Genomic DNA, 26,533 nt, shown 5'->3' with positions numbered 1-26,533 from the left:
AATTAGAGCCATCTGCAAAATGTATACTTAGCTTTGGATTTTGAATTTATCTACCAAACTTTTGGGAATTTGTTAAAATGTATAATCTGTATATGTATTGTAGCTTGGACTTACTGGAATTATAAATGATTTAAAAAGTAGGGCTGGAAGGGACCAGAGAAGGTCATTTATTCTAACTCATCTTCAAGACAGGATCATCTCTATTTAAACCATCCCAGTGAAGTGTCTGTCTTGCCTGCTCTTAAAAACTGCAAAGGGTGGAGTTTCTACAATGTCTCCGAGTAGTGTGCTCCAATGCTTGACCACCCTCCTAGTGAGAAAGTTCTTCCTAATATCTAAACTACGTTTCCCTTGCTGAAATTCAAAGTCATTGTTCCTTATCCTGTCATCTGCAGCTACAGAGAATATTCTATCCCCATCCTCTGTAATAACTGCCCTTGGGGCATTTGAACACTGTTACCAAATTTACCTCTGTCTTTTCTTCAGACTGAATAACCGTAGGTCTTTCAGCCTTTCCTCATAAGTCATTTTCCCCAGATCTTTAATAATTTGTATTGCTCTCCTTTGAATTCTCTCTAATTTATCCACATCTTTGTCGAAGTGAGGTGCCTCAAACTGGATAAGCAGTATGAGTTTAATTTTTAGCTTGTCAGCTGTTAATGGCTTTCATCAAAATTGTATTGATTAGCTTAAATGGAACTATTATTTCCAGGATCAGGATCCATAACAGTTTAGATTCAAGCAGTGAACAGATCTTTTTTTCTGCCACACAGGAAACGTATTTTGCCCATTGCCATTTAAACTACATGAAGATTGGCCTTGCGACTATGTATGATTAGACTCTAAGACAGACTGATATAAATAAGTAACCTGATGCCCAATACAGAAATTAATGAACAAGAACGTTAATTATTAACATAAGTTGAATCCTATGTTGTAGTCATTATGCTAGAAAATTACTGCCAGCGTATAATTAATATATATATTAACATAGGCCACATTATTGTGTTCCGGGAACTGTCTTAAAAATGTTTGCAGTTGCACAAAATGTAAATCCAGATTTCATTCTCATTCATTCCTCTTTAGCTTCTGAGCAAAATACACTTCTCGTTTAACCTTTATAGTTTTGTTAAAAGAGATGGTAGGATTTTAAGGGTGGTTAACTTATAATTTGCATTGAAGCAATGATCAGCTAAAACTGTAATAATCAGTTTCACTTTTAGTTAGCACTTCCCACTGGAAACCAATACTAGACTTACTAACACTTCTTGTCTTTTTGTGGTTGCTTGATCATAAGCAGTAGCAGACATGTAGGTGGTGATTTTGAAAGAGCTCAGAAAATATTGTCTGACACTACTTTGTGCAAATGTGATGCTAGTTTCTGGTCTGACTCATGCAACTCCACGTAGATTTTCAGAAGCATGAAACTTTCCAAGTGAGTTATCTACCATTTGTTCAACTGCAGTGTACCACAACAGGACTGCTTCTGAAACCAAGAACTCTGTGTGTCATACATCTCCGCATTATCATTCTCTATATTATCATTACTACTACATAACTTCTAACATTCTGTAAATGAGAGCGACCCTGATAAGTTGAAATTCATTAAAGAGCATTTAAGAGGAATTCCTACAAATCCCAGATCTAGAATCTAGAGGATGAAATCTGAACATTAAAAAATACCCCTCTGGTTTACCGTTCATATTTTATGTCGCTTACTTATGTATATACCTCTGATGGTACAATGGAAATGTGTCAGTTGGTTTCCCTATATTCTATAGAAAATAGTCATGGAAATCTTAAGCTATGATTGGTCTTAAGTTCTAGACTAACTTTCTTTTAAAAATACTAATTTTTGCCAAATTTTTCTTCACAGGGTCCCTTTCACTTGATCCCAATCTTTCTTCGAGTGCAGTGCCCAAAACTGGATGTTGGCTTTTTCACAACAGCATGGTATACTTGGTTTATGTGCACATTATGGTTTAGTATAAATCTTAGATCCTCTTCTTCAGAGCTAAGTTACATATGAATTATTAATGTAATAGTGGGTTGCTTTGTGAAAACCTGCTGAGCCAGCTGGTGCCCTAGGCACCCAAATCTGTGACTGGCAGTTTAATGAGAAATTCAGAAGCAGCCAAAAGGTCACTGTAAGCGACTTAAGGGTGATGATAGCATAATAACAAAAGGGACACGTATGAACTTGTGGCTAAAAGGTGGGCAAGTAAATCCATGATAGGGCACTTAAATAAATGGCCTTATTTCCAGAGGACTAGCCGTTTTCCCTGATATATGACATGAAATGATAAAAAGGTAGAACTGTTCAGCAGATTCTGAATTAAGCAGAAATGTCTGTACAACATGTCCTCATTAACAGATCTGTGACTTAAATTAAAAAGGTAATTTCAAACAGCCTGTTCAACTATTTTCCCTTTTATTTTCTCTGGATGCTTCCTGAATCATAGGGTCATGGTAAAGTAGGGTTGAAATAGACCTCACAAGGTCATCTAGGCAGGAGCATCCCTGACCAAATCATCCCAGTCAAGTCTCTGTCCAACCTGCTTTTGAAAATTTCCAGTGATGGAGAGTCCATAGTTTATCTAGATAGTCTGTTCCAATTCTACCTAGTAGCACTCTCATAGTCAGAAACTTCCTCCTAATCTTCAATGTATATTTTCTCTGCTGCAGCATGAGGTCATTGCTCCTAATCCTGTTCCCTACAGCCACAGAGAAAAAAGCCCCTCTATCCTCTCTAGAACTGCACTTCAGATATTTGAAGGTTGCTATCAAGGCCCGCCTCAGCCTTCTCTTCCTTCATCCTTTCCTCAGAAATCTTGCCTCCCAGGCACCTAATAATTGTTGTCATTCTGCATTGGGCTCTCTCCATAATCTGTCCACATCCTTCTTAAATTGTGGAGTCCAAAACTGGATGCAATCTTTCAGGTGAGGCCTCACCAGTGCTGAATAGAGAAGATGAATCACTTCCCTTGATTTCCAAGCGACACCCTTGTTAATACAGCCTAGCATGCTATTTGCTGTTTTTTGCAACAAAAGCACACTGCCAACTCATATTCAGCTTATGGTCTCTTGCAGGGGTAGCCAACTTGCAGCATGTATGTCCCATGGGCACCTCTGTGTGGCACATGGCACTTGGGAAGGGTCTGGGGTTAATCTGTGGCATGCTTCTAAAAAGGTTGACCCCCACTGATCTACTGTAACCCACAGGTACTTCTCTTCGCTACTGTAACCTAGCTACTCATTCCCCAGTCTGTCTGTATGTCAGCATGCAATTACTGCATTCCAAGTGGCAGGACTTTGCTCTTGGCCTTGTTGAATTGGTTGTGGGTCCCAGCCTGTCCAAGTCATTCTAAGTCCTAGCCCTGCCCTCCCAAAGTGGTAGCATTCACAAATGTACTAAGTGTTCATTCAGGCTGATTGTCCACATTGTTAATGAAGATAATGAACAATACTGGACCCAGGACAGACCCCTGGGAACACCACTTGAAACCATACCCCACCTAGATACTAAGGCATTAATCACTCACGATCATTGAAAACATCCCTAGACCTAGTACCATGAATGTTATGTGTCTGTTATAACCAGTGAAATACGTGGCATTTGTGATGTTGCAGAATTGTGCATAATCAGATGGGCTCTGTTTCACTGGTAAGACTCTTTAATGCAGAGACCTCTGTTTAAATCCATTTTTCTTGTGGTTTTTCAGCCTGATTTTAATGTTCTCTTTGGAAGACATTTCATGGGTTCACTTTAGGCAGAAAAATGCATTTAAATTAGGATGAGTTAATCATACCTTTCCTTCCTTCTGGCATCGAAATCGGAGGGACTTGCACAAAAAAATCAGGTAGAGGGGGGGAAAAAAAGGTAACAGAACGTTAACCAAAGGAAATGTAAGAGTGGATTACTATACATAATATAGTGAGTAGGATGAAAGCTGCTTCTTGAAGTAGAACATGTTCAAGACAACTGACTTGGTATAATAAAAGAAATAGCAGGGTTATTTATCTATTTTTTTAATACTTACCTTGTGTGATAAAAATCGCTACAACCTGTTACAATCAAGTGGTAATTCATTTTAGTTTTTAAGTATTTTTAAAGACATTTGCCAAAATATCATGATTGGTTTGCTCTCTTAAATAAATGCAGGTTTTATTTTTTGTAAAACCAAGAAAATATTTGTAGCAAATATCCTTGATTATGCAAATCTCATCTCAATATCAGAACTTTTTAAATAGCTATTCTGAAGTAGCAATACCCATAGTCTGTTGGTGACCTTGATTGATCCTTGCAAGGAATCCAGATACACTTTTTGATGCTAGGAGATAGCATACAATGCTTTTACTTATCAGTATCATGAAACCATAGGTAAGTTCTGTGGCGCTAGATTGCCAATATATTCTACTGAGCTGACACCTTTGCAAATGCTGTTCTAGATGCTTCACCAACATTGTAGCAGGATGCAGAAGTTCGGGGCTTACTCTAGCACAAAAATCCATTGTGCATACTGTAGACAACTTGTTATAGTGTTTGAAGACAGGGATGGCCTTTCTACTTGCTGGTCTGAAACAGACATGGTCATTTGCCCTTTTTAGGACCAAGTGGCACAAATTAAATGTGTAATCACAGTTGTTGGCACCTATACACTATTTGGGATTGTATTTCTACTTGTGACCATAGGGTGTTTCAATGTCCATTTTCCCCAGAAGTCAACTGGGGTGCTGGTGGAGGTGTGGAGGGCTTTCCCGGTAGTGAACCTTGAACCTTCAAGGAGGGGGCTGGAGAGAAGAGCGCTCTGAACAAAGCCTAGCCTGTGGCCTAGTGTTTAGTGTATTTGGTGGGAAGCAGGAGACACAGGCCTCCTCTCAAACAACAAACATTCAGGATCTGAGCCTAGCGTATACCAAATGCTGTCACTCCAATCCCCTTTCATCTCACTGTTTCAGCTACTTTTTCCAATGATTGTAACATCTCTGTCCTTGTTTCAATATAATTGCAGCCTTTGCAGACATAAAAATCAGAGCAAAGAGATGTTTTTAGAATAGGCTCATATAGAAATCTCTCCTGACATCTTTTTGTGAGAAACAGGAAGAGCAGAGACAATGATATGACAGCTGTAAAAGAAATTAGATTCAAGTTGCTCAAGTGTCAAGAATTGGGTGTCACTACTCCCATCATCCTTTGTAAGAGTATTACTGTAGAGTTAAGTGTGATTGATTTGCATCAAGCAAAGATTAAATAATTTGCAGAGAAAAATTAGGGATGGAAGCTTACTAGATATAGGATGGCTGCAGATGCAGTTGGTGGTATTGATATCTGTCAGTATTGCCAAAGGAAACAGCTAGTTTATTCTGGATAGGGGTATTATGGAGAAATTGGATAGGTAAGAAACATTAAGAAAAGCCTATTACAGTAGTAGTTTCTCACAACAGAGATATTTGGCTTATTTAAGAAAGGAAAATTTACCTTGTGTTGAAAGAGAGACTGCAAAAATCAGTACATACTGCTATGGTTATAACTGCTGGCAGAAGTGAGGAGCTATTAAGGTACAAGCTGTGTGAGGGTCTTTGGGCATTTGCGTTTGCTAGATTTGATGAAAAATGTAGATGGGTCTATCTAAATCCTTAATTAATTCCCCTCATTGATAATTAGGAAGAAAAGTAATGAGCTCTTTAAAGGGTTTAGAGTCTTCTCTGTATTAAAGAAATACTGTTTTCAGCATTGGAAGAAACCAGTTAAGCAAGTTAGCATGATTTAAAGGGGCCGTGTGATATTCTATGAACAACTGAAACATTCATTCAGAAAACAAGAGAGCTAAAATACCATGGTGCAGAGTTAACCAGGAAGAGAGAGAAGCCTGGTAGCAGGGGGTTAAAAGGATTGATATAAGCTTTTGGGTGACCTCAGAGAATCTTTTAAGATATTGGTAAAGGATATATGTAATGGGGCTTAGAGGTAGGAGATGCTTTGGTTAAAAAAAAAAAAAAAAGGCTTCTAAATGTATTCAGGTGATTTGGGGGGCATCTTCAAATAAACTAGAAAGTATTTTGAAGGTAGGTTGGGAAATTTTGGTTGTGAATTTTCTTTCAGTATTTCAATATGTGAAGCCAGAGTTTTGATTCTGAAGGACTTCAATCTGTCAGGTAGCATAATAAATATATACACCATTTGATATAAAAAATTGTGATTGGTTTTTGCTTTTTTAAATTACTTTAAATACAGTTCACTGCATATGCTATATGCTCAGGTGTAACTTTTGCATGTGTTACAAAGAAATAAGGTACTGGGTATTATAAATAAGGTTGGGGGTGAAAACAGCAAGGATATATAGTAATAATCATAGTATGGCTCAAATTGAAACACTCTTTAGAAGTACAGGAAATAACTAACATTTTTACTTCTTGAGAGCTTTGACAGATTCTAAAATGCCTAAAGGTTTTTTTACATGGAAGAAATGAAAAATGTGCTGTACTTAAGTGACATTTATTTTGGAAACTGTTGTAGAGAAAGTAAGAACTAATGTCTTCCATCTCTCCCCTGACTTCCTCTCACCACCCCACTTAGATTTGAACCATGATAGGAAACCTAGTTGCATACAGTGATGTTTAGTGATGCTCATTTCATGCTTTGGCAGAAGGTGAGAGAAAACACAAACCCAGTGTAAATGAAAGGGGAATCTCAAGAGATGAGTTGGCTTAAATAGGGATTAAGCATACTATCTATGTCTATGGAGAAAGTAAATTTCAGAAACCTTTAAAATGTTTTGGATACCATTCAAAGAAAGCTGGCAACAGTATGGAGACAGTTGGATATAGCAATTAAAGGGGAAAGATTGTTGGATGGAAAACTGAACACAATAGCTCAAATGTGAAATGAATAGCTGCATACAGCAATACTTTTGGCTTGAGAGCAAATATTTTGGAGTTGGGTGAGGGCTTTTATAAACTATTTAATGTAAAAGTTTTGCATGGGAACATCATATGAAAACCAGCAAAAGTTGCTCATGACATGCACAATTGTGGTACTCAGCTTCGGGATGGATCTTTACAACCATGTGGAGTGACCTTGGCTGAGTCTTGTTTCAATCTCTTATTTGTTGAAAGTTTAATAGCATTTATTACAAGGGCATTGTAGGGCTGCCACTAATATCTGTCAGTTACGGTGAGGCCCTGGGGTAGGAAGTGCTGCAGAATTGCAGAGCATTATTGATTATAAAAAAAAAAAAAATAGGACTAAAAGAAATAACGAGGAATCAATACAGTAAGATGCAAGAAGGTTTGGAGATTTACAACAGCTGGGCTAGTGCGTAGAAAACACCATTCAATTTTTACATAAAATACTATGCAGCAAATGAAGGAGCAATGACCATACTGAATAACACCCTTTAACATAGTCTTCACTGCACTCCCATAAACAGTGTACCTGTGGCACCAGCTACAAAAGCTGCTTGGGACTCTGGATAAATATACTTAGCTGGCTTAATTGGATTTCATGCCACATTCATACTAGTGCTAGCTTACAGCCAGCTCAGGTGCACCTGCACCAGCTGCCTTCATACTTCTCAGCTGCAGTTTAAATGTCACCCAGTGATGAAAAAGTAACTCCTCCTCCTTCCCCCCTCCCCCCCACAAAACCCCTGCATTTAAGTTTGGCAGGCTCAGGATCCAGTAAAGCATCAAAGGATTGTGTTTCCTGATGCCCTCTACTGAGAACATCCTGGCACCAGTCCCGAAAAGATCACAACTGATTTGAAACCAAAGATGCCCAGGTCAAACAGTAGCTAGCGGCAGCAAATGTTAAAAACAGCTTGGTGGTTTCATGAGTATTTGAGAGGATGAAGTTTTCTGATATGGTTTTATCCCAAAAGAACAAGAAAATAATATTTCAACTATCACAGGGATCCAGAAACAGGAAACTGGATCTTTGAAATGTGGAAGGTATAAAAGTTAATCAAGTGAAAAGTATGTCAGTCAGAATGGCTCAAGGAATATACTGTAGCATTTCATGGAAATTGAAAGAAGGAGAATTACAAGGAAGACAGGTTTGCATGAAATGTAAACAGTTTGATCAAGTGGGTTTTTCCAGTCTGTCAGTTCACCTTCTTTTCTTCAAAATTTTCTTTATAGACCATTCTTGATTTCCAGGTCCCTCTTCCTTTTTAATCTGGTTTCTGATCATATTTGTTCTATGTAATAATCTTGGTAGGTCATAGAAACACAATTCAGTTGGGTTACTCATAAGCAAAATGTATCTATATTATAAGGCAGGAGTGTCTTCACCACCTCCTCCATTTTTTGTACTTTTTGTGTGGTGCTTTGGAATACTTTCACTAAGTCCATATTTGTTTCATATAAATACATACGTGGGGATTGCCTTTTTCTTACAGTAGAAAAATATCTTTGTATAAATGCTAAAGGTTAGACAACTGTAGAGCAAATCTGAAGTATTGCTGGGGCCTATACACAAACCCTAACCAAAAGTTGCAGTCGGAATGTTTTCCATGGCTAATTGTCTTTTTTTTGAGGACATATAAACCTGTAACAATGGACTGCAGAGTTGTGAGATGACAATTACTAAATAAGGCTATGGGTAATCTGTTCCCACTGAAGTAAACTGGAATAAAATTCCTTGTGTTCAGTCATCACAGACACCGGCAAACCAAAATGCTCATATTTGTTTCCTTCTGTTCATTTAAATCAGTAACATTCAGCCTCTCATAATTAGTGGGTAGTTTAACTTAGGTTGCTTAAGTTGCCAGATCTATCATCTCCCCCCATGTTGTTGTCCACCATTTTGCATGCATCACAGTTATCAAGTTCTACAAATGAAAATAAAAGGCACTAGACACAGATTTTGTTAATGTATTAGGTATTTAAAAAACAAACTAAGTAATTAGTACACCAATTCTCAGCGACTTAAACTGTTTAATAAATGAATATAAATGTTGAAACATATATAAGGCAAAAATTAACACAAAATGTAACGTTACAGCCACCATAAAACAAGTCCCATTTAATACATCAGACACTTTTTCTTTTTTTTTTTACAACCCGATCATTTATACAGCAGGTAGGTATACAAAAACAGTAAATAGTCACTGAGGGAAGATATCTGGTGTTAAGAAAATTTAAAAAGAAAGGCCAGAGTAAATCATTACCATTTTTATGTGGTTGGAAAGTCTAGTCATTGGAATAAACAACTTGTAAGTAGAACAAGCATTGATTAAACTGCTATGTTTCCAAACTTTCAAACAATGGGTGTATATATCTGAATTTTTGGAGGGCAGCAGTAGGCAGGACCACCAAAACCCAGGGTTTGTTTATGGTATTAAAACCACCTTCTATATCAAGTTTAATCAAATAGCCCAGTGTTTTTTATCCTCTATATACTTTGCATAGGTGGGAAAGGGATTCAAACCTATATTTCTTGTCACCCTAAATGTGCTTTTCACTTAAATGAATGGAGAAACAGGGCCCTATACAGATTTGCACAAACTACAGAAAGGTGAACAAAACTGAGGTTAAAATGCTTACTGTGCAATAAAGAAGACAAATTACTTTATTAATGTAGACTCTAGCATTTCAGTAAAATCTGCCCCTTATTATTTACTATATCTTTCCTAACTTCCTCATGTGTTTTACCATACTGTGTAAATCTAGTTTACATTTGCCATATTAGCACATAGTATTAGTATCAGGATATTAAAAAATGATTGTATTACAATCCAAGATACAGCAAATAAAAGCAATCCCAGAAATTAAAGGAATTCTGTTTATATAATGTTTTATAGATTCACTTACAGGCCTTTTGGGGGAAAAAAATGGAAAACAAATAAAAGGAATACTCAACACAAGGAAATAATGTAATAATTCAAAACAAAAAAAAATGTAGGTAGTACCTAGGAACCACAAACTTTAAACAAGGTAGGGCAGACAGTCATCCTGACACAAACTTGTTAATTTCTTTGTTATAAAATATGATCACTTTAAAATTGAAATATTTCCAAGTACATTTCAGAGAGATTAAAAAGGGATCATTACCAATGATTGCCACTAGAATATCAAAGAAACTCTTCCCCTCCCCCTTGTTGCTGGACTAACATAGGGAGTATTTTTTTTCTGTAGTGCTATAGAGAATTGATTCTGTCACCAATTAGGCTTATCCCACATGGATACTGCTGTTTCCAGTGCAACAGAATCAGGTTCTGTGTAATTATTTAACAATGGTTTCATTAGGTTATTCTTTACATAAAAACAAATTTTATAAAAATAGAGGTCACCAGCCCCCTAACTTGGTGGTTTGCGGTGTATTTTCAGTTATCAGATCTTGTGACGAGGTGAAAAATAGCAAACCTGTTTGCTGCTATTGAGGAAAGATGCTCACTTTTTACAATCCAACGTCATATTCTGAGTTCTCAGAACCCCCGCCATCTCTTAATTTAGCTTCAGAACATCAGGGAGAATGAAAATCTGCTCGAGGAAGGAGGAGGCCACAACACAGGCTTTTTTTGTATCTACCCCACCTTTCTTTGAACAATAGGGAATGTTATTCCCTGCTGTACTTTTCAACCAGGGCTGTAAGAAGAATATGCCTCCACAAGGAATTTATAATGTTTTGCCTGAATGTCGACCCTAAATGTGTACAAAGAACAAGTGTTGTCTCTGCATTCCGAGCGTCCTGGTGTGGGTAGTTCTCATACGGGCTTCAAGTAGTGCACGGGATGGCAGTAAGCGGGGGGAGAGACCACAAAATAGGCAGTTTCAAAATGGCTCTCAAAATGCTTAACAGTTTGGCAGTTTTGTGATTGTTACAAAACTAAGTTGAGGAACACAAAAATACAGCCCCAAGAACGTTCTGCATTTTGACCTTCATAATTAATCCTAGGAAATGCCACGTGTAACGTGTTACCAAAGCACAGTAAGCCTGGAAATCTGGCAGAGGATTTAGGTTTTTGTAGCTCTTTAGTGAACTCATTTAAAAATGTTCTTTTGCTGCCATCCACAGAATTTGGCAATTAAAACTGCTTTGGTTTTGAATACAAATGAGAGTACCATATGCTAGCTTTCCTATCGTTTATACAAAAATGTATGGCGCATAAGCCTTCTTGGACATTCAAAATATTCATGACAAGAGCAGGGTGCTGGTACTAATATTTATAAATATTACTCTGTGGCACTTGTTAAATCCCTCCATCACTGACATTTTCTTGAAATGGATTCCTGGGATATACTTTAATTAACTAGTGTTATCATTGCTGGAAACAATGATGAGATGATTTGGCACTGGCAGTCTGTTACTGATTCAAAAATTGTCACCAACTTGGGCAAGTGCTCCTATGTGCTTACAACTCAAATTGTAAGTAAGCACTTTATAGTATTAAAAACAGTTGCTCAAAAAAGCTTTTATTTCCAGTTAAAAATGGAATAATCCATAACTATTATTTTGCAGGTACTACTTGTTTTTGAATATTTCCACTCAAGCTGATTGTACCTTTAGTCTGACAGTTTGTTTGAAAAGCAACAGACACAAGACATAGTACTTAATCCTCTAATACAAGACTACATATAGAACCATTCACAGGTAAATAGATTCACAACTGGTAACTACAGGAACACACAAGCTGAAACACATGTAGATCACTGTCACCACTGAAATAAGATTTTTATTGGTAAACAAAAGAAAATACCTAACTGTTTATTCTTCTGTGCAGAGTCTAGTATTTTATGTTGCTTCCCTCACATAAGTAGCATTTTAGACTGCTTTGATATTGGTCAATGTTGGGATTTGCTAGCATGTTTACATTTTGTGAAGAGTTGAGCTCCTGATTCAGGTTGCACAGTACCACTATGGGTCATTATTGTGTTTGAGAATCCATTTCAAATCACCACCAACATCTGGAGCAACAAATGCTTCAGTGATAGCAAGAAAAGCTCAAGGTTTTTAAGAAACGTGGGTTTCTTTATAATGATATTGACAGCTTGTTCATATTCCTATTCCCTGTATTAACAATATAGCAAGAATGTATAGTACTTATAGAGAGCTTTAGAGGTGGTCAAGTAACATCTAATATCAAAGAAAAAAAATCAACAGGAGATACAAGACTAGACTCTACGGCTCTCAACTCCCAGTCCAAGACCACTGGACCATTCTGCTGATGACAGATTAATACAAGCTACACTTCACACTTGCAGTAAAAATATGTAAGCATCAGATGAGCTCAAGGCAGAGTTTCAAAGCACTGTTATATTTAAATGCCCCAACACAATAAAATGGAAGTATAGTTGTTTGTAGCTTGTTAGCAAAATGTAAAGACTGCAAGTTTTATCTGCCTCATGGGAGCAGAAAACAAAGCATTTCCTCACAGGAAAAGGAGCTTAAATGATGCTCAAGCACTATTTTGAGTTGCATTTTTATTTCACATGCTAATTAATAAAGGTTTGAACTACAGCAGAAAGGTCTGAACTATGGCAGATAAGCTCTCTTTTTCAGCTACCAAAAATGTGATATTCTGATAAAGTGAAGTTCTAAAACCCTATATAGTTTCCATTCAAGTGCTAATGTAGCAAAAAATAGGTCAACCTCAAATGTTGATAATTTTTAAAAAAAAACCATTTTTTAGTTCTTGGATATAGCTGAGAAATAACAGATCAAGGAACCAACTGTAAAGACATATCAGCATCCTTATCAAACTGTATACAAATCCTGGAATTGGCAGAAATATACAGCACTACCAGGCTGTATACCTCTGTTTTCCATACAGCAAGGACATATGATCATAATGAAGACAAGTTTTCATATACTGAATTTCAAAATTTAAGTCACATAATTTTTTTAAAATTCAATTTGCAGATGCTTGTAAGTACAATTCTGATCTTTCCCTCATTTTCCCAGCTATCAGTCTCAAATACTTTTAACTGTGTATTAAGTTTGGGTTTCAGTAGAATTTGACCCTTCACCCTACCAGGAACCCCATTTGCTGGTCTTAAAGCTGTGCTGATTGTAAAATACAGTCAGGTAGTAAAGTCTCCAGTAAAAGAATCAATCATAGAAATTACAGAATGGGGGAGGAAAAAAAACTATTCTCAAGGCTATCGCCATACTACTAGGGAACTGTTATAACATTGTCATAGATTTTCTTGTACTTGTATCTAAATAAATTTTGAGAAGCATAAGAAATAAAATGTCCCTGAAAGGGGGAGGAAGAAAAACAAAACAAAAACAGGCTGCAGTGTAAATTGTACATTATACAGATAAACATACTACACCAAGTACCCTCCCAGGAATAGCTCTAGAGCCACACCTTGTCTTATAATAGTCTTTATATACAACCAGCAGATGATGGTTCTGCCTTAAAAATCTGTTGCAAGCACATAATATTTTTTAACTCTCTATCCTTTCCTCTCTCCGTTACCTTTAGAGCCAAACATCATATCAGATTCTCAAAACACATTACTTTTTGCTAAGTCAACTCTTGCTTTATGACAATGACCCAGTTCACCTTCCCCTCCCACCCTTTCTTTTTTAATTTTACTTTATTTTGCTGTAGCTGTTCTGTTCTCTATTCCTCAGAGCTCACCTTGCCCGAGCCCCTCCTGGGAACTTGTTTTTCACCTCCAAAGAATCTGCCCAGTGAGTCAAGTAGACCTGAGTCTCTGTGCCTTGGGGATCCATGTCTAGCATGGTCTGTAGTGCTTGCAGTTGCCATTTTTGATCCGTGCCGGAAAGAGGAGCGCTTTTGTGAAGCCATCAAATCCGAATTCTCTGAAGCTGCTACACTGTCCTCTTGAATGGTCTGTAGCTCGTCTGACTCTGAGGGCCGATCTTTGAAGGTGTTGTCCTCCCTTCCAGGGGCATCTCGGGAAAAGAGGCGGATCAAGTGGGGGCGACTAACTGTGTCAGCTGGGTTGGCCTCCTTCCAGGCATTCTTTGGATCTGCTGTGCCTTTGGAGTCTGTCACCGCTGTACTCTTAGTGGAGGTCCCATTGTTCTGGTTCACATCTGCCTCTCCTGCAAACAACAAGGATGAGATATGAATACAGGCCTGTGAAAAACAGAGTACTGGAACAATGCTGCTTTCTTTCCCTTGCCTTGAGTTAGTCATTTCATACAAAATCCATAGAATATATGTGCAGTTTTAATGAAACTCTTCTCTCCCCCAAATGCCTGTCTTGAAGCACAACTCAGGAGAGTGTTCTCACACCAACACTAAATTCATTTAGGTTTTTAACTCTTTGAGTATATGGAGTTCAGTGCATTTAAAATTTAACATAATAAAAACAAACAATATTCACCAGATACTTGTTGTAAAAAACTGCAATTACCGTTTCTAAATGTTATCTAATAATCCTGGACTGTTGGGGTGATAATTTTATTATCAGTAAGTCTGTATTATGTAGGCATTTATAATTTACTACTACTGTTAGTAAGAGGAAAGAATTGGCCATTCTTCCTACTAGACCTATTAGATGTTACACTAAAAACATTTTGGTTAACATATTTCCATGTTAACTATAGTTCCTTCCTGCATTACGTAACGATTGTGTAACTGAGCTCTATCTACAATGTACAACTCCTGCCAGTATGAGTCCTCACTTGTAATTTGGAGCCACAGTTTAGAATGCATATTTGTTTCTCCCTTCATCACTTCTAAATGTTTTTTGACTTATTACCTAGGATATTTCCAAATATGAGGACCATAAACTACATTTCCACATTCCCCTTCAGACAGCTTTTCTCACCTACCATCTCAGAAGTCCCCATCTAAAGTCTCGACTCTAGTGTAAGTAAGAAAATATTCAGTGCCTGTTGTAGAGATTGTTTTCATTTGGTGTTTGTGAAAGACAGAGAAAAGACTAATGAATGCTGAGAGCACCACCTCTGTTGGGATTTAATAAAGAGGCAAATATTCCAGCCATGCCAACTTTTCTAACTTCAGTTGTATTCTAATGTGCTTCAGTACAGTTTTATTACTGGTACATGAGGTAGATCCCACTGGGTGGGAAGAGGTGAATAATCAACCTGAGTCTGGGTTGCAGAATAATATCCCTGACTGGACAGTCAAGTAAAAGTGTTCTTACTTAAAAAGCTATGTTTGGGGGGGGGGGGGGGGGGGGGTTGTTGTTGTGTTTAGAAACTATTATTCATCTATGGTGAAATGAAGAAAAAGCAAGGTGGTGTCTGCTAATTATCTGATGAAATTGCAATTTGATTTGATATATGATCCAGAAAGAAGGTATCTGGCTCTAACTGATGTATCTTTTTTGGTGTCCTCAGCACTTCCCCTTTGCTGATTCAACATAGGATTCTAGTTTTTGCAAGGCCATTTTTTTGTTTTTCTCCACATGGCAGCAAAGAACTGGTTGAAGTGTTTTTTTTTCCTCTTTTGATAAATAAACTTTTGATAAGGACAGGTTCTTGAACTAGGTTGTAATTAATAGGAATACAGATTATACTGGACAGTAAAATTACTTTAAATTGACAGTTTATCTGCAACCCAGTAACTAGACTCAACTATAATTTGACAAGCAGCACTCACCTACAGTTATACAGAGAGGATTTGGTGGAGATGGGTTGGGGAGCAGAGGGGAGTATGTGTTCCTGTTCAGCATGCAATGTTTTGATTATTATCTGTACTGGAAATATATCAGCAAGCTTCAAAGGAAGCTATTATCAATTAAAAGGGTTAAGATTAGTTTTCAGGAACAAAGTCATATGTAACCAGATATAACCATTCATTAAAGCTACTTCTACTAGAAATCAGAAACATTTATTAATAATATTATGTCTACATTCAATTTTTTTTAGAAACAATTTTTAAAATTGATAGTCCTTACATTGGTGTCCTGAAGAGTTTAGTACCTTATAGGAAACATTAACACTCTGAAATTACGTGTTCTAGGTAGAATTAAGGAAGAGGCAATGTCTTGCATATTATTTCTGCTGTCAGGCCCTTAATGAGAATCTAAGCTAAAATTAGCGCTTAAAATTCTTTACCATAATAAAAATTCTTTTGAGGAGAAAAAAGAAAAACAAAAGCGATATTGTATTTAATTAAATGCATTAACAAAACACCAGAGCATCTGCATACTAATATTTTTACAACAGTTGTGCTTTGTGCCACTGAATACAGTTATTTGTAAGCAACAAAGAAGGGCATTTATGTCACAAAAGTAGCTTCTCCCAATGCATAAGCAGCAAGCTATAAAGTATAAATCTTTTCTGTATGTTTTTCTTTTAATAATGAAAGTTGTGTTTAATTTTTCCTCTATATTTTTACTCTGTTAAATCATCCTCTTAATGATTAGTTAAAAATGTATGGAAGAAAAGATAGCCTATATTTGCGTTAATTTTTCAACTGAATTCTTTCAAAGTGTGTATATATACCCTTAATTCCCTACGGATACTTACTACATTAACAAAACCATTTGTCACATATGCATATATGTAGTTATATATTTGTGTGCTTTATTTATCAATTCAGGTACCAGAAAATTAACTTTAATTTTATTATAATAATAATGAATTCAAGATCTATTCCATCATGAATTTAGCTATGATTCTGATTTCTTTTCTTTTCTTTTTTTTTTTTTTTTTTTAGGTGAAGCTTATCCATTAATATGGTATACAACAGTTACAGCAGAGAGTGAAAGAAGACTTCTTGCATATGGTAAGTTAATTTTACAGGATATACTGTCTAAGGAAAGAAATGGAATCTTCGCAATTTCTTTTCTTTTTGCAAAGAGAAAATAATTCTGCAAAATTAGTCAATTTAAGTAATAACTTTGGAAGACATCACTTTGTCTGAAGTATATTACTAAACATGCTTTACTTTAAAATAAATAAATGTAACTAAAATCACTGTAAGGCCAGACTAGAACAACCCCTACATGGCTGTGTAAGTGAGAGGAGAGAGCACATTTGCTTCACATCATCCATGCAGTAGGAAGTGGTAGTTGCTACATACCCCAGAAACAGACCGGGCAATTGCTCTGTACCTCTCAAGAATACTTAGAAGGCTTGACCAACTAATAGCAGAACCATATGCTGAATATTCCTGAAGGGCAATAAAGCTCCACTGCCCATGGCCATGTTTGACAGATAAAGTCTTCTTTATGCATTTATGCAATAGCGAATCAAAACATTTGTTCTCATTAAACAGTTACCTCCATGCTGTGTTCGAGTACGACTCCCCAAAACAAGGGGTAGAGATTGACTGGGAAATTCCAGACAGTATAGAAATGGAGAAAGTCAAACTGTTTCATAGTTTCTAGGGTCGGAAGGCAACCAACCTGCACAGATCATCAAGTCTGACCCCCTGCCCTGGTAGGAGTGCTGGTATCATAATACCCCAGCCAGATCCAACCTCCTCTTGAACACCCCCCAAGGCAGAGGAGAGCACCAGCCCCCTTGGGAGCCCATTCCAGATCCTGGTGGCCTTCACTGTAAAGTAATGCCTCCTGATATCAAGCCTGACCCTACTCTCAATCAATTTGTGGCATTATTCCTTGTTATCCCAGGTGGCGCCAGGGGGAACAGAGCCTCACCTATTTTCTGCTGGTCCCCCCTGATGAGTTTATATGGCTACCAGATGGCTACCAGGTCCCCTCTCTTCTCTTGTGGAGTCTGAATAGATTCAGGCCCTTTAGTCTATCTTTGTAGGGCCTGGCCTGCTGCCCCCTGACCATGCGAGTGGCTCTCCTCTAGGCTGTCTCAAGGTTAGCCACACCCGTCTTGAAGTGCAATTGTAGCCTGGCCAGTGCCATGTAAAGGGGAAGGATCACCTCCCTGGACCTGCTTGTGATGCATCTGTAGATGCACGACAAGGTGCGGTTAGGCTTACTGACTGCTTCCTTGCGTTGGTAGTTCATGTCCATCCTGGAGTCAACAAGGACTCCAATCAACAATGACTCCAATTGTAAAGGGAACAATTAATGGATTTGACTCCATTGGCAGAATGCTGCATTTCTAACCCTCAAAAACATACTTGTGTGAGTTTTTAAAATAGTGTTGGCCTAGCCCTGTCCCCACTGTACGAATTTTCAAGCTACTACTGATTTTAACAGGAGCATTTAGTCCAAGGCTAAATGTGTGTTTAAGTGTAGCCATGTATCAATGCTCAGTTTTAAAAATAATAATAGGTTCACATCATGATAGGGAAATGGGACTCTAATGGACCTCACAAGGTCTAGTCCAGCCCCCTGCTCAAGGCAGAAGCATCCCTGACTAAACCATCCCAGCCAAGTATCTGTCTAAGCTGCTTTTAAAAATTTCCAAGGGTGGACTGTCACAATTTTTCTATGTAGCCTGTCTGTCCCAATGCTTCACCACCTCATTGTCAGAAAGATTCTCCTAATCTTCAACCTAAATTTTCCCTGAAGCTTGAGGCTCCTTGTCCTGTCCCCTATGGTCACAGAAAAAGGCCCATCTCCATCCTCTCTATAATTGCCCTTCAGGTATTTGAAAAGTGTTACCAAATCCCCCCACTCTTCTCCAAACCAAATAACCCTAGTTCTATTAGCCTTTTCTTGTAAGTGTTGTTTCCCAGGTCCCTAATTATTTTTGTTGCTCAACTCTTTCAAAACTATCCACATCCTTCTTGAAGTGTGGGGCCCAAAACTGGACATAGTATTCCAGGCGAGGCTTTAACAGTGCTGAATAGAGCAGGAGAATCGCTTTCCTTGATTTGCAAGTGACACTCCTAGTACTACAACCCAGTATGCACTTGGCTTTTTTTGCAACAAGAACACACCGTTCAGTTGTACTGAGATTATGGTTTCCTGTCATCCCTAGATCCTTCTCTGCATTACTGGAGACTAGCCAGTCATTCCCCAATCAGTATTTGTGCATGCAATCATTTTGTCTCAAGTACAAGAACTCTGCACTTGTCCTTGCTGAATCTCATCTAATTGACTGCAGACCATCTCTCCAGTCCATCCAAGTCATTCTGGAGATCCTGGGGTATTTGCAATTGCACCCCACTTAGTGTCATCTACAAGTTTCTTGAATTTTTAATCCTTCTTATTTTAGTCCTTCCCTTGCTTCCTTTCACCACTGGTAGCTCCGCTAGCTTCTCATCAGCTTTCTGTGACCCTTATTCCAGTTACAACTTCCTTTCTAACCAGATGCTAGAACCCTGCACTGTGGCTTTCATTTGATATCCTACGGCTTGTATATTCAAAACACACTGAACATGCTATTGATATTCTTTCTTCAGGTCTCTTCCAGTGTTTTCAGTTTATCATCATTTTGGTTCTGCTACTGCATGTTTCAGTCTGTTAGTTTTGTAGGTTTTTTCAATCTTGTTTACAAGCTAATCTTTAATTATTTTTCATACTTTGAGAAGCCTCTCTCTTCATGTGCATCATGCACACACTTTCAACTCAGCTCCCTCCTCCAAGCTCACTTCTATCATTAATCTCCTTTCTGTCACTTGCTGATTCAACCCAATTTATACGCTTGTAATCTGTTTAATTTAAATAATAAACTCTTCAGTGGAAGAGCCCTGTTTTCCATGTAAAACACAATATGCGAGAGGCAAAGAGTTTTTTTGCGGGGGGCGGGTGATATATTTTATTGGACCAACTGCATAGCTGGGAGAGATCTATACAAGCCTTCAAGCACAAGGTACCCTTCCTCAGGTCTGGGAAAGGAACAGATGCAGTTTAAGCTAAGTAGAAGACTGAACAATGGCTTGTGTAAAATCTGATATGTACATAGAACAATGAGTCTGTTTAAAGCAGGGGCATCAAACACCCAGCCTACAGGCTGGGTCCAGCCTTCTGGGCTGTAAGTGGGCTACCAAAGTTGGGGGTGTGACTTGTTGCAGCATGCGGGCCCCTTCCGCCCTGTTGACTGTGGCGCCCCTTGAACACTTTGCCCCCCATAGTCTCTGCCACTACTGGACCCCTGTCCCAGATCCACTGCTTCCAGACTGCCATGGGGGGTGGGGAGGCAACAGCATTTATGCTCACCATGGAGTTCCCCTTCTCCCCCTCGGTTGGGTGCAGACCATGAGAATATGCCATTCATAAATATCCTCGGGCCCAATTTGAGTTTGACACCCCTGGCTTAGGAACAGAGGAGGCCTGCAAAATGGTCCCAAACAGCAAAGTTATCAGGAATATATAAAAGACAAAACAAGCACAGGAGAAGGGATAGCCTTAGTGGAATAACAAGAGAGAGAGAGAGAGAGAGTTGCTATTACCAATTGAGTATACAAAAATTAGTAGTGATCTCAGGTACAGACTGTAGTGAGCCATATAGTCAATGTCTCTTTAGTCCCTGGTTTTCAGCATCCAGTAAGTTTATGAATTTTTATTCTCAGGTCTGTGTTTTGTAGATTACTTTTAAGTAGGGCTGTGTGAAGCTTCAGTTGCTGATTCAATATGGAGGAGATTCGGCCCAATTCAGCAGCCCAATCTCCAAATCTGAATCGAATCAGGAGACCCTTTAATCTCTCCAAATCAAATCGGAAGCCTCCAACTCAATTCGGAGAGATTTGATGATTCAACCATAGACAGATGTAGATGTTTTTTCTATGTACCTCGAGGTCCAGGTGTGGCTCATGAATGCTGAGATGGTGGGGGTAGTATTTCTATTCCACTTCTGGGTTTGCTGCCAAGTGCACAGGGGACCCCCCGCCTCCCTCTTGGCTCAGTGATCGGCCATGGCATGGGACCCTGGGTGCCCCCTGACCTGTCACTGAGCTGGGGGGTGAGGAGGGGTGCCCTATGCACTCTGTGGTGGACCTGGAAGTGGACCAGAAGTACTTCTGGTCCATTTCCGGGTTCATCGTCCAGTGCAAAGGGGAGGGGGACTGCCCTCTCCCCACTGCACTGCCATGGGACACTCCATCCACCCCACCATCTCAGCATTCACAAGCCACGCCTGTTACCTTGACGTATGTATAAAACACATATAAAGCTGTGTCTATGGCCAAATGACTGATTCTCCAAATCAGAATCAAATCTTCAGATTCATATTTGGCCAAATTGAATCAGGACAGTGATCCAAATCAGTGAATTGAATTCCTGTCCCCTGAATTGGGCCAAATCTGAATTGAATACAGCCTGCTTCGCACACCCCTACCTTTAAGTCCAAGCACTGTGAAGTCAGAAAGGGAGTGGCTCTTCTGTGTAAAATGTTTTTCTACCCATGTTTGTCCATCTGTCTTAGTTTTTCTGTGCAAGTTTATGCTTTTGCACAGTTTTTGTCTAGTTTCACCCACATCAGAGAACACATTCATGGTTCAAATATTCTAAAACATTAAGGTAAGCTATTTAAGTTACAAAGCTGAACAACCTTAGTTGAGTACCTTTCTATATATTTCAAATGCATTGTGCCATAGTCTTCAGTTACAGTATATGGTCATAGCGGGAAGTCTGTCCTGTGCACTGCAGGGGACTAAAGGTTCTACAGAAAATATAGTATTTGATCATATAAGCAGATACATTAGAGATTTCAAAGGGGAGTTTTATACTTGTATTTTTAACTTTAAGTGCCTGATTTAACTAAACTAATTTTTGTAAAGTAACTTAGAGGAAAAACAAAATTCTTTGGTGCAATTGTACCACCAACTCCTACCCCACCCTGCACTACCCCAGTCCCCAGTTGCACAATGCAATTACTCTGTTTCAAAACAGAAATTACATGAAGATGCCAATATCAAATGCCTGAGGAAGGAAAAGATTGCCAAAATACAAGTTTTTCCATTGTAAGGCTGAGCCGATTATTTAAAGTAGTTCATCTCAGAAATTAGAGTATGATACCATTACAAGAGATACATTGAGGTTTTGCTATTTCAGCTGCAGATCAAAATACATAGAGAGATTTTCTGTGGTACAGAACATCTATAGTGTTGCTCTGCTATTAACAGCTTAAAAAATTAGGAAAAATGCTCTGTAGTAACTGATGAGAGCACTGTGCCTTTGTCTGATCCTCAAATAAGCTTACCTCAACACACCTCATGAAATGGTTTTGCCATTCATTTTTCCAAATTTCTTATTTAATCAAAGTTAATAAGGGCAGAAAAGCACAACTGTAATTAATACATTCCAGTATGTAATAAGTCACTTTGGAATAATAAGTCCTCCAGTAAGTTCCTGGGGGATTTTACCAATTTGTTACTAGCATTTAATTAATTTTTAAGTCGGACTAGTGTGGTCTTTCTGTACATAATTTTCTCTGCACTTTGGATCAGCCTGCTTAACTGCCACTCTCCACTCATTTTGCAAAGCCCAGGTCTGGTCACATGATTTTACCAGTCTTGATTTAGAGCTGTATATTAGCAACTTTAATTTCTGGCTAGGTTTCTGACAGCTGAACTGTATTAATTAATCATTACTGGCAATCAGTTAGATATATTTGATTAATTAATATGATGATAAAAAATTCTTAAATTCAAATCATGATTGCTGTGATTTTTTAGTAATTTCTTGCACCATCCCATTTCCTTGGAAAGAGTGTGACATCTAACACCAGAACCCAGGGCACTACAGCTCATGTGCAGAGCACGCCCTTACATGCTATTACATAACATTATTTCCATTAGATTTGGTGCCTCCCATGCAAAGGTGCTTGGTGCCAGTACACCACTGGCACTGCCCTTGCTACACTACTGGCAATGGCTATGTCTTTTCACTTGCTTTTCATGCCTGCTGAGTAAGCTTAGAGGCACCAAATAAATCTAAACAGAATGACTCCTGCGCTGCTAATGAATTCTAATTAGAACGTTTAAAAAAATTTCAGAAAAAAACTAATGCTACTTCTATTAAATTTATTCATACAAAATAAAATTCCCCAATCTGTGAGTCATCAAAAGTATTGATTTCTGACCACTTCACATAAGTAATCTCCCCACTCACCTTTCTGTTACAGAACTGTTGGGCAGTACTTGGATGACTTGTCTAAACATTTCACTAAAGTCCTCCTGCATTTGAATTTTAATGAACCAGATGCAGCTAATAAAGTATCAACTTGAAAACGTTTGGGATTTACGCTGGCTCAGATCTGTTTAGAACTGTAAATCAGTAAGTCATGCTCTCCATGGCTCAAACAAGAGTCTTCAATGGCATTAAATGCTGCTGTTCTCTCCAATTAATTCATAAAGTTGACAACTGCCAGTTCAAAGAGGGTAAAAGCTGTTCTGTAATGAGATGGTCTTCTGGCCAAGGCACCAGATTGGAAATCTCTGTTCAGATCCCAGCTCTGCCACTTAGTTTGTGTGTTACTGTGGATAAGTCACTCAGTCTGTCTGTACCCTGCTTCTTGTAATGCCAGTGCCCCTGTCTTACCTTTTGTCTATCTTTTTATTTATATTGTTAAGCTCGCTGGACCCTTACACACATGCAAGGAGGCTGCTCTGACGTATTGTAAATTCAGCACGGAAAATAATGTGCTCCGGCAGCCTCCAGTGTCACGTGCATCAGTGTCCCCATACTGAAAAATGGTGGCGGTGTGCTTTGAACTGAAACTAGTCTAATGAGCTTTAGTTCAAAGCACCCTGCTGCCATTTTTTCAGTGCAGGGATGCTGATGCACGTGATGCTTGGGTGCTTTTAAGTAGCATGGCTCACTAATTAAAGCCCCCACCCTCCTTTGACTTCTGAAGTGCATCTATAAAAGCTCTTTGAGACAATGGATTGACTTATTCTGAAGATGTATATTACTTACAAAAATAAATGTCCTTTATTTTGGTTGTATTTTTACAAGCCTTTGTTTTTTATGATAGCATCGAAACTTAAACTGTCAGATTTTTCCATTCCTGCCCCCTCTAGCCTCTTGTGTCATTGTGTAGATTTCTAAAAACCCACGATAAAATAGCAAGCTTACATTTTCTTTATTTTTGTGTACTACACCAAAAGGAAAGGGAAGTGGAGTAGGTTGTAGACTTTTAGAAAAATGTGTTGAAATTTATGATTATAACTGAAGTTGCAGCCTAATCTATAACTCAAAATTTCAGTGACTGTTTTACGAAAAATATGGCATGCAGATTTCCGGGGGGGGGGCGGTGATGGAGGAACATTCTGTATCTTAAACCAGGTCTTCTTCTGGGAAGCATCTGAGTAATGAGGCATATTTTTGTCAGTAGCGTTTTCCTGTCTACCAGAATCATCTTAATCTTGTAGATTTTAGCCTCCTGTTCTTCCTCCAACAGCTTAATTTAGCTGAGAACTGAGAGAAGGTGCTGTTTATTTTTCACAAATAGGAAATATACAAGTGTGGTAACCACCATGCGACTGGCAGTCCAGCTCTGTCGTCATATTACAAGGGGTGCACTGATAAAAATGTTTTAGTGGATACCAATGGCCGATTATTAACCAGCCATATCAGCCAATACTGATCCAATAGCTGATATGCACCACAACATCATGCAGAGCACCATCTGGCCAGTTAGTGTGTGTGAGGGTGGGGATGGGGGAAAGGAATGAGTGTGTGGAAGGGCAGATCAAGGTCCCCACAGTGAGGGAAGGAGTGGGGCTGGGACAGGGGCATGAGCTGGTGCTGACCAGCCGGGGCAGGGTAGGACATGAGACAGAGCTGCAGGTGGCTTGTCTGGAGGGTGCAGGTGGGTGGGGAGGGGGCAGCTCCCCACCACTGCGCACACCTCCAGGGGTGAGGATGGGCTGCCTTCTATGGGCTTGGGGCCAGCATGTGCCAGCCTCTTCCCAGTCGGGGCTGGGCCGGGCCTGTGCTCGGGGTGGACAGGGCGGGGCAGGGCAGATGGTAGCAGTGCAGGGTGTGGGGGCTATGGGGTGGACTATGGAGTGGGCTACAGCCACTCCAAAATTCCCCATAGTCCCCTTTTAGGTCTCCCCCTCCCCATCCTGCTGCCGCCTGCCCCAACTGCAGCCCCTAGTCCCAAGCACACAGTCGGCAGCCCACCCCTGCCCTGTGCACAAATCGAGGGGGGCGCATGTTCCCCATACCTTCCCAGGGTGCACGCAGTGGAAGGGAGCCACCCCCCATGAACAACTGTGGCTCTGCCCTGCACCCTGCCCCCCCAGCAGTGCCTGCCCCACCCCCATTCCCTCCCTGTCTGTGGCGCGGAGGGAAAGGGTGGGGGGCAGATCAAGGCTGCAGCTGTGCACATGGCATTTACTGGCAACATTATTGGCTACCCCAGCCAAAAAAAGCCAATTGAGGATAATGTCAATTTTCCTTTATTGGTGCTGATCCGATATGGACTGATATATTGGTGCACCTCTACATTTTACTATCCCTCCCCAATTGATTCATCCAGAAGTGCAATAGAAAGCATGTCTACATGAGATGCCCACTGTGCAGTTGTACTTCAGTCATTTAGTACTTGTATAAGCAAGTAAAAAATGACTATGTGGTAACTGGTGCTACTGCACAGTAACAATGAGCTACTGAGCAGTATCACTGCCACATGGTTAGTGCCCAACAATGTTACTGTGTGATAGCGATAAGCTACAGAGCATTAGCTTGCTGATAGTGTGCTATAGCATCTCATGTAGATGCGGTAAGTATGAAAGAAATACTAAGTCTTGTGTTTTATGGAGGAGAGTTTTGGAGGAACAACCACAAATAATAACCCTGTTGGTTGGGTGTTGAATGTAACAGCTGGTCCTGACCCAGGCCTTTTCTATTTAGAACAAAATCTTGCAGGATTGAACCGTCTAATTCAACAAACCGGTTGAGCAAAAGACTGTTTCAAGTGTCTGTGTACAGAAGTAGTTCACCCATCAAGAGTAAAAAGGCTCTATTGCGGCTTTTAGCCAGAGCCCCAGACATGGGCTTGGAAGTGGCACAAAGCAGTGCTATCTTAGCCAGAGGATTTGGCATACAGAAGGAGCACTTCCACTGCTATGACCTACAAAGATGACCAATATACATACCCCTGTCACTGTTGCAAAGGATGTTGTAGTGTAACAAAGCTCCTCATCAGTACAGCAGACTGAACTAGTGGAGGTATACTCAAGGAAAAGTCACTGCATTTGAGAAAACTGTGAATGTGCATGTTCATGGTCAGCAAAGGGGGGGGGGGCATTGTGCTTACTCCTAGCCCACCAATGAAGGGACCAGGCAAAACCCAGCCACTAGTTTGCAATGATACTGCAAAGTGAATCAGAGCAGAAGGAGTGGGTATTTCTGAAGTAGCATATTCTACTAATTGCTTCCCCCCCTTAAATAAGATCTTGGAGGCTGAGGGGTAAGGAACAGATTTGCAGTATTACATTCCACCTGCAAACCTTGATTCATCCTCACCAGGCTAAGCTGCTGCAAGGCAAAACAGATAAAGCCTCTCAGCCCCACTCCACTGTTACAGTTTGTGGGCAATTTGCCAGCAAGTATTTTCTTCACCTATGCTATTACTGATTTTGTCTGGTTTAAAATATATTTTTTAAAGTGCTCCTGTTTGGAATGGGTTGCATGCGGGGTAATTATGAAAAGAACAGTTGGTCAAAGTTCTCATAACACAACTAGAAGGGCTCTGTTAATGCATTGAGCCATTATGTGAATGTTATTTGTCCCCATTTGCTAGCCAAATGGATGCAGC

At 39.3% G+C, this 26,533-nt stretch overlaps 1 protein-coding gene across 4 annotated transcripts in view; it reads right to left on the bottom strand.

Moving 5' to 3' along the window:
- The window catches only part of MBP (myelin basic protein), a 150,398-nt gene that overhangs the window by 15,043 nt on the left and 108,822 nt on the right, over positions 1 to 26,533 (bottom strand). For 2 of the 4 annotated variants that reach the window (XM_019544831.1, XM_019544847.1), the window contains exons 3-4: positions 13,590 to 14,020; positions 3,810 to 3,842 (exon numbers count right to left, since the gene is read on the bottom strand). In XM_019544831.1, the coding sequence (XP_019400376.1) occupies positions 3,810 to 3,842; positions 13,590 to 14,020 (464 nt within the window). The remainder of the gene's footprint in view (positions 1 to 3,809; positions 3,843 to 13,589; positions 14,021 to 26,533) is intronic. The other 2 variants (XM_019544840.1, XM_019544857.1) reach the window with 1 other exon arrangement.

This window comes from Crocodylus porosus, unplaced genomic scaffold (assembly GCF_001723895.1).
Source record: "Crocodylus porosus isolate Cpor-Errol unplaced genomic scaffold, CroPor_comp1, whole genome shotgun sequence".
Classification (NCBI taxonomy): domain Eukaryota; kingdom Metazoa; phylum Chordata; order Crocodylia; family Crocodylidae; genus Crocodylus; species Crocodylus porosus.
This window is presented reverse-complemented; position numbering and strand designations above follow the sequence as displayed.